The following is a 9,261-nucleotide window of genomic DNA, read 5'->3' as shown; positions in this document are numbered from 1 at the left end:
CTCTAATCCAGTGTCTGGCACATGGTGGGCTTTCAGGATCTAAGTTGTTCTCAGCAAAGATGCATCAATGCCAGAAACTGCCTGTTTGATTTATAAGTACCATCTCTGTCATCCTCAAATAAATAAACAAATAAATAATTTAAAAAAATCTAAAAAAACTCAAAAGAATATTGAGATACTGTTACTCCCTCCCTCATTCTCAGACTAGCTAGGGCCTTGGTAGTTTGCCTGAGGTTTGTTCTGGGAAGAAGGGTGGGTGCTAGCTCATCTTGACATACTTCACATTAAGAAAAACCCTATAATTTACTACTATTATTAAATTTTATGTGGATAGAAATTTTGTCTGCATGTATGTTTGTGTATCACATGCATGCTGGTACCCTCAGAAGCTAGAAAAGGGCATCAGATCCCTTAGAACTGGAGTTGTACAGATAGTTGTGAGCAGCCACGTGGGTGCTGGGAACTGAACCCAAGTCTATTAGAGCAGCAAGTGCTTTTAACCACTGAGCCCTCGTTTCCAGCCCAGGATATTTTACATTTGAGGGTAAGAAGGTGGTATGACAAGCACTACTATTGTGATGTTGGTTGATGATTCAAGAGATGTGTCTGTTAAACAACACCCTGTTCATTGTGAATCTAAGATCAGTTGCCCTAGGAATAATGCAGGCCCTGTATGGAGAAGCTGAGTGGCACTTGACTGGTGCAGGTGTCCTTAACAAGGTACAGAGGTTATTTAAGAATGATACAGTATTACTTTCAACTGCTATGCGTTATTCCCGCAGACAGCCAGTAAGTTATTAGGTAACAAATAGCTGTTACATTGTTTGACCTTTAGTTACATAATAAATGGAGATGTCTGGTATTTCTGGGTCTGTCTAGGTTGTTGTCCAAAAAATTTATTGTACCCTAATGTAAACATAGTAGGTTTCAGAAGTTTAATTGATGTACATCTTTTGTGGTAAAAGTCTTACTGCACACCTGGAAACACGACCTCTTCCGCACCTGGAGAGTGCTTTTCTTTAGAGAAACAGACAAAGAGATGCAGCTAAGGCACATTTAGTTTCTTGTTGCTGTGACGTTTGTGATGGGGTAAATTTTTTAGAGAAAATCGGTTTATTTTGGCTGACAGTCCTAGAAGTCAAACAGCATGCTGTCACCATCTGTTCTGCTTATGTGAGAATCTCCTGGGACACAGTAGAAGGGTGACCCACATAGAAGGCAACTTCCTGACACAGCTAAGACAGGAGGGGTGACCTCAGAGGAATCAGGTCTGTCTCTGAGCTCGGGAGCTAACTTCAAACCAAGGCTTTTTAATCCATTCACCACTAGGCTCTGCCTTCCAGTATTGTTGCAAGGAGGAATCAGGCAGCAATGATTCAAGTCACAGCAGCAAAATGTCACAGAGGGTTGATAACCCTCATGTCTTCTGGAGTGCTAGGAATTGATGCTAAGGCTCTACCCATGCTAGACTCTGCCATGGAATCTCATTTCCAGGTCATCTCCATCTGTCTTATAACAACCCGTGAGTGTGTGTGTGTGTGTGTGTGTGTGTGTCTAGTCTGATCTATAAACAAGTTCCAGGACAGCCAGAGCTACACAGAGAACCAAAACAAACTAACAAAGACTTAGTGACGTGGACTGGAAGACGGGGATCAGGTAACTTAATCTGAATACTTTCCCAAGTAGCAGATAACTAGAATATTCCAATCTTATTTACTTATTTTCCATCTTCCCACATGAGTGTTTGCCTGCACCACACGCTTGGTGCCACGAGATACCAGAAGAGGGCATCATATCTTTGAAACTGGAGTTGAAGGCAGCTGTGAGCTGCCATGTGGGTGCTGAGATTTGAACCCAGGTCCTCTGTGTGAGCAGCAGTTGCTCTTAAACATCAAGCCATCTGTCTTGCCTTTGTGCCGAGGATGAACCCAGGGCTTTGACTATGCTGGAAAAGCACTGGGCTTCCTTCAGTGTTTCTCTTATTTTTTAAAGGCTGGACTACCTGTTAGAAACTAAAACCAAAATCAAACCACGAAGAGGTCTAGTCTGTATGGAAGCATGTGTGGCAGGGAGAGGTTAGCACAGAGAGGTGGGAGAATGGGAGTTGGTGAGGAGTTCCAGGATTAAGCCATCCAGGGACACCATGAATCAACATTGCCACAGTGAGGCTTGCTAAGTACACGGTCTAAAAATCCATTCCCTGGACTCAACGGCTGCTAGGGTTTGCACATCCCCACCAGTCAGATCGCTAATAATCCAGTTCTTACCCCTGGCGTGATTATGTATAGGATTATGCAAGACCTAAGAATGAACTTCATAACAGAGTGAGGCCCCTGACCAAGAGCAGAGTTTTATATGTCAACAGGGTGAGCTCCAGGAAACTCAGCTCAGAAGCTGGACACTACTTCAACTTAGATCTCAGATATTTTTTCTTAAAGGGTGGACAAAATTATAGGAATGTTTAGTTTGGTCTGGCTTTCTTCTACCTAAATGATGGAGTATTTAACATTTCATTGCAATAAAACAGATGTTGAGAATAGGCCAGTAGCTGGGTGTAACTATTTAGTGGACTCTTCTGAAACTCGAGGCAAGACTTCCTTCCTACACTATTTTATTAGAATAGACACTGTGAGGCATGAAAGGGTGAAGCCTGACCCAAGCTCTGGTGTTCAGAGCTGATGGGGACTCAGTGAGGTCGCCAGGGTGGGTGTCTTGTGATGGAATACTCGTGGGTTTTTGAGAAGAGGGATGAGGAGGTGCCTGTGATCCAGAACTCAGGAAGCGGAGCTAGGAGAGTCTCTGCTACCCTAGTTTACACAGTGAGTTCCAGGCCAAATAAAGCTTCTAATCGAGACCCTGTCTCAAAAGGCTCTCTCCTGGGATTGAGAAATGGATCCTTAGTAAGAGCTCTGGTGTACTGCTCTGGTAGAGGACCCGAGTTTGCTTCCAAGTACCAATACCATGTGTGCTCACAGCCATCTGTTGCTCATGGGATCTGATGCCCTCTCTGGACTCCTAAGTCATCTCCACTCACATGTGCAAAAGGCATCCCCCACCCCGCCAAAACAAGAGACAAAACAAACTTTAAAAAAAAGAGTGAGCAAGCGAGAGCAGGCAGAACATGAGTGCATGTGTATCCACAGCCATACATGCGTGTAAATATGCCCTACATTCCCCATCCATGCACGCACACATACCACACCCATGCATGTGCGCACACACGCACGCACACTCCATGCATGTACATAGTGGAACCCACATACCCCACACCCATGCATGCACACACATGGACACACACCATACCCAGGCATGTGCATGTACACACAACATGCACACCTGTATACTCTCTCTGTCTCTTATGTGGCCTCCCAACTCTGCCAGTTAGAAGGGCATCAGAAGATATAAGTCCTCAACCATCCTGCACTACAGTGATAGAAAATGGTGAATCCTGAACCATTGGGGGGTGATACAAACATGACCTATTACTGCACATATTAAGATGTACTGGCAAGGTACCATATCACAATTATGTTGATTTATTTATTGATTTAGGTAGAGGATGGATGAGTCATTGAGAGGTGGGCTGGCCTTCCAAGACTACAGGCATTTGCCATGACATCTGGTCCATTTTATCAGTAATTAAGTACAGGAGGGGAGAAGTAGACCTTCAAAGTCTATCTATGGATTCCTGTGGCTGTGAGTATTTTGGCTATAAGGGCCCTTAGAGATGAGCATGTACAATTTCAGGTCCACATTCTCAAGGAGAGGTGAGTCTTGAGCTCAAAATTGAAGTCAAAACAATTAAAGAAAGAAAGAAAGAAAAAGCTAAGGTTTGTAACAATTTTGAGATTCTTACAAATACTTTAAATGAAATAATAATTAAGAACATAGAATGTCAATGCTACTTTTCTTTTCCTTTTTTAAAAAATAACCCTAGACTTGTGTTTGATGCCCAAGAGGAATCTGCCTTTTCGAAGTACACAGAGGTTGAGTGGACGCCCATGGGGACCACTGGCTCATGAATAGAGGCCATTAAAGTCGCCGCTGCACTTCCTCTAAAATTCTTATGAAGCACTCTGCGCTCATCTGACAAATTCATGCAGCTAATTAAATAAACACCACTCTGTTGTAAGGCCAAATGGACTGTTGATTCCATTATCTCAGAGTAATTATTCTGGGTAGACAAAAGGATTCCTTGCCTGGATGTTGGGGCAGAACTGAAAGTGATATTGAACGGCAGTAAACAAAGGAGACAGCCCTGTTTCTTTCCAGGTTCCATGTTAATCAGTATAGTACTCAGCTCCCCCAGTGCAACCCACTGTCTGCAGAGACTCTACCGGTTTGTCTTTCCTACCACATCCTTATTTACTAGAGGGTAAACCACGTGTCTGTCTGCAAACTAGAAGCAGAGGGCTCGTACCTGGAATCAGGCATGTTCTATTACAAAGGGTTCTGCAAATCGGTGTGCAGTAGCTGACTATATTTCTGTGCAGTTCCAATAGCAGGCTCTTTCGTCATTGGTTCTCAATCCTCCTAATGCTTTGACCTTCTAATACAGTTCCTCATGTTGTAGTGATCCTTTACCATAAAATTATTTCCATTACTACCATGACTGTATTCTTGCTACTGTTATGAATTGAATGTAAATATCTGATATTTGACCGCAGTGAAAGGGTAGTCTGACCACCAAAGGGGTCATGACCCACTGGTTGAAAACACTACTCTAAGTATACTATACAAAAATTAAAATGAAAGTTGTTATCACTATCAGAATAAACTCAATTTAAAACAGGACTTTAACTTTTATTAGCCACATGTCAGTAACGGGGAAGAGAGACAATGTCTAAAGGTTAGTGGGTGTCCAGCCAGAACTTGACAAGCACAACGTCACACACAATCTTTTAAAATCCATTCAGAAAGCCTTCTGAAGAGCCTTATTTTGGCTGGTGAGATGGCTGAGTCGGTAAAGGTGTTTGCTGAGCCAACCTAGTGACCTGAGTTTGAAACTCTAGGACCCTCACTAAAGAGGAAAGAGAACCAATGCCACAAACTTGTCCTTTGACCTCCACATCTGAGTCACGGCCGCCTTGTTCCTCCCCCCTCCACCTATCTCTCTCACTTTTACACACACACACACACACACACACACACACACACACACACACACACACAATTATGATATATATTTTCAAAGACCTTATTTTACAGACAAGGAATTGAGGCACAGCGAGTTAACACGACTTTAAGAGAGTTCTGACTCTCCCTACGGGCAGGATGATTACTATGGGTATCTGCTTTCAGGCTACAAGGGATCAGAGGAATAAATAGCATGGGGGACATAAGCATAATTCCCTCTATTTTACAAATCAATTTTTCCTTGGATATTACTGAATATTATAGCAAAGGGGGAGTTGGGCCCTAGGAAAGCTCTTACTTCATGCTTACCCCAAGGCTCCCATTCCACAACTTCAAAGCCTGGATGAGCACCAGCTCTCAGTATCCCAGCCCCCATCTGATCCACCTTCACATAGTCTAAATAAGAAAGCCTTTAAAGAACACTCCCAGAGGCTAATGTCTCGCCTGGGCCACAGGAGGGTTAATGTGCTTTGCAGACCCCAACAATATGCATCTCTAAAGTTATTTTGTGGGGGTGATGCATACTCTGTAAATACTTGCTTGATAATATCAGGCAGAGAGCTCTGTCAGCATAAAACGGAGTGCTTTATCCTGGAAGCCCTTTTATCCACAGTCGATATCTCTGACGCTTTTCACTTAAGTGCCCATCTCTTCAGTATTTGCCTTTTGCCAGCCTTCTCAGCCATTAGCTCTATTGCTACGTATGCTCAGCAGAGCAAATCCACCCAGACAGCGTGCCTCGCTACCGCTGACTTAGTGGGTAAGCAGCAGAGTACATGATTGCCGAATTACATAGATCTTTGAAGGGTGGAACTACATAAATCCTCATTTGACCCTGTCTTTGGGGTTCTTAAGTCAGTCTTGATAACCCCAAATGAACCCTAGGATGTCACAGAATCTAGGTTCTTCTGCCCAGCAGATTTTTTTAAACTAATAAATAAATAAATAAATAAAATCTGAATTTTGAGTTTGATACAAGGCTGATGGTAAGTATGCAGGAAGTAAGTGTTAAACTTGATTATGGGCATTTACATGATAATGGGAACTGTCTGCTGGCAGGGGAAAATCTGATAACAAAACCATCATGATATCAAAACTATCGCAGTGTCACAGGAAGCTCTCTTCTACAGTCCTTGCTTGGTTTTTTATTTCTTCATAGCTTTACCATTATAGCCTAAGATTATGGCTATCAACCGTGGGGCAACCACTGTGGCAGATGCCCCCTCCTGACACCGCTAGACAGTATAAATCTACCAAAGACAATTTGAGAAGATTGGCTGGAAACTTCTATCACAAAAATAACACGCCAGGATTCCAGGAAAAACAAAACAAAACAACAACCATTTTAATTAATGCTAGCCCTATGATGGCTGCTAATAGCTCAGTCAGTGACCATAATTTCCTGTGCATACACCACTGACAGGAGATTCCACAAGGCCTGCTGCTAGACCTGTCCTGCTAACCAATGCATCCCCCAGCTTCAAATGTGGTAGGTTCTGAATATATACCCATTGGATGACTAATTAAAATAATTTCATTAGCACCATTTTGCAGATAAGAAAACCAAGATTCAGTATACTTAAAACCATGTCCAAGGTCATCCAGTCGATGAGTATTAGACCGTCAAAGGCCTATGTGCTTGACTGCAGTCAAACACAATGTAACTGTGCTGTTCTAGAACAAGAGTTCTCCAGCACTGAGACCCTCTACAAAGGAAAGTGTAGAGGATGAGATTTCATGTCAAAATTTGATCCCAGCCACTATCTTTTCAATTTTATCAATATTTTATAATCAATAATTTAAAACAAAACCACTTACCTACAAACCCTTCTTCGCCGACCAGTTTTAGTGCGATTTTATCAGCTAACACCGATGAGTTGCCATGAGCGATATTAGCAAAGGGACCAGCGTGCACAAACACAGGTGTTCCCTGCAGAAGAAAGAGGACAAATCAGAGTCTCAAAGGAAACAGAAGAAGGGAGACCAAATTTTTACTGCATAGTCAAAGCACACCAAGAAATCTAAAAGTACCATGAGCTAGGTAAGGTGTAATTCCCACACTTGGGGGTAGAGATCCAAGGATTAGTAGCTCAAAGTCACATCAAGTTACAAAAGGGTTAGAAACTAGCCTGGGGAACAGGGTACCCAAAAATAAAAGCAGGGCTGGGGAGAGGACTCAGTCAGTGCATGCCAAGAAACCACAAGGACCTGAGTTCGGATCCTCAGATCTCAAGTAAAAGTTTGGTATGACGATGTCTGCCTGTAACTTTAGCATCTGAGAAGTGAGGAGGGGGATGGAGGCCAAGACAGGTGGATCCAGGGGGCTGCTCTAGCCCATCGGTGAGCCCTGGGTTTAGTGGGAGACTGACTAAAAATCAAAGTGGTGCTGAACAGAGGAAGATACCCAATGTCAAACTGAGGCCTCCATGTATGTACACATGTACACATAAACACCATCAATACGTGAGTACACACACAAAAAGACCAAACGAAAACCTTTAAACAAACAGACAAACCTTTAAACCTTTAAACAAAGACACCCTGATTGACTCAGACACCAAGTGCTGTCTCGAGTTTCCTTAGATGGAATTAACCTAATGTTAATGCTGAGCAAGAGATAAAATCTCTAAGAATGCAGTCACCTCTGATTACAATTTTGATAAACAAAGTTCATTGCCTGTTTATTATACAATAAGCTTTGCATCTCATTTCTTCTACACTATATATTTAAAAAATAATTTAATCAAACCCTGATAGTTTAAGCAATATCTTCAATGTTCTGGCTTTTTTTTTTTTTCTCAGCGAACAATTAGTCAAGTTAACAAAACTCTTTCTGCATTCAGGAGGCAGAGGCAGGCAGATCTCAGTGAATTCTTGTCCACACAGTGAGTGCCAGGCTAGTCAGGACGACATGGTAAGAAGAGGAGAGGGGGAGTGAGGCAGAAAATGAGGGATGGAGGAATAGTGGACTGGGGAGGAGGAGAAGGAAGAAGAGAAGGAGGAAGAGGAGAAGGAGGAAGAAGAGGAGGAGGAAGAAGAGGAGGAGGAAGGGGAGGAAGAGGAGGGAGAGGAAGGGAAAGAAGAGGAAGAAGATGAAGAGGAAGAGGAGGAGGGGTAGAGGAAGGGGAGAAGAGGAAGGTGGGGAGAAAAATCCCACTGTGCTGGCATTTGGGTAGTTAAAGCAGGAAAGATTAGAACTTCAATGTCAGTTTAGATTTATATGAGATTTTGTCTCAAACAAACCTAACAAAGAACTGAGCACACAAAAATAATATAACTCATGAATTATGAAAAATGGACAGGCCAATTACATATAAAGGACAAGCTTAGGTTATTACGTTTGTTTTCAATTTCTAGGCTAAAGTTGTCTTCTCACTAAAATAAAGTCTGATTAAATGTTTTAAAATGGCCTATTTTACATGTTAGAAGTCTGGCAATTAAGATAACAAAAAGAAAAAAACACCCCACCATGTGTGAAATATACGAAGGAGAGAAGCGATTTGCTGTGGTTGTTTAGACAGTGTGTTATGTAGCCCCCGGTGGTCTCAAACTTGCTCTACAGTCAAAGATATCTTTGAACTGATGATACTCGGTCTCTATTTATTAAACACTGGGATCGCAGCCAAGCACCCACCACACACAACTAAAGTTAAATCTTTTTAAAAGAAAGCATGCAAAACAATGGGTCTCCTCTTGATGTTTTAATATGTGTGTACTTTGTTCATGAGCAGTTCTTACTAATTTTTTATTACTATGATAAAACACCACAACCAAAAGCAACCTGGAGAGGAAAAGGCTTATTTTAGATCACAACTCTCAGGTCACTGAGGGAAGTCAGGGCAGGAACCTGAAGGCAGAAACTGATGCAGATGTCACGAGGGGTGCTGCCTACTAGCTTGCTCTTTTGACTTTCTCAGCTAATACTACCCACAGTAACCACGTCAACAACTAGTACTGCCCACATCAATCAGTGGCTCGCCCACAGGCCAATCTGGTGGGGGGCATGGTTCCCTCTTCCAGAATAACTCTAGCTGTGTCAAGTTGACATAAAACCAGTCAGCCTAGTTACAAATAAAACAAAAACCAATAATAGGAACTAATTAAAAATTCTAGGCTTTCAAAGCC

The 9,261-nt window shown here is 42.4% G+C and overlaps 1 protein-coding gene across 1 annotated transcript in view; it reads right to left on the bottom strand.

Annotated features, from left to right (window-relative positions):
* Nucleotides 1–9,261, bottom strand: part of Mthfd1l (methylenetetrahydrofolate dehydrogenase (NADP+ dependent) 1 like) — a 189,494-nt gene that overhangs the window by 90,321 nt on the left and 89,912 nt on the right. The window contains exon 20 of the mRNA XM_032894796.1: nt 6,955–7,066. Coding sequence (XP_032750687.1) covers nt 6,955–7,066 — 112 coding nt within the window. The remainder of the gene's footprint in view (nt 1–6,954; nt 7,067–9,261) is intronic.

Source organism: Rattus rattus, chromosome 2 (genome assembly GCF_011064425.1).
Source record: "Rattus rattus isolate New Zealand chromosome 2, Rrattus_CSIRO_v1, whole genome shotgun sequence".
Classification (NCBI taxonomy): Eukaryota; Metazoa; Chordata; class Mammalia; order Rodentia; family Muridae; genus Rattus; species Rattus rattus.
The sequence above is the reverse complement of the archived record's forward strand: the minus strand, read 5'-3'. Positions and strand labels throughout refer to the sequence as shown.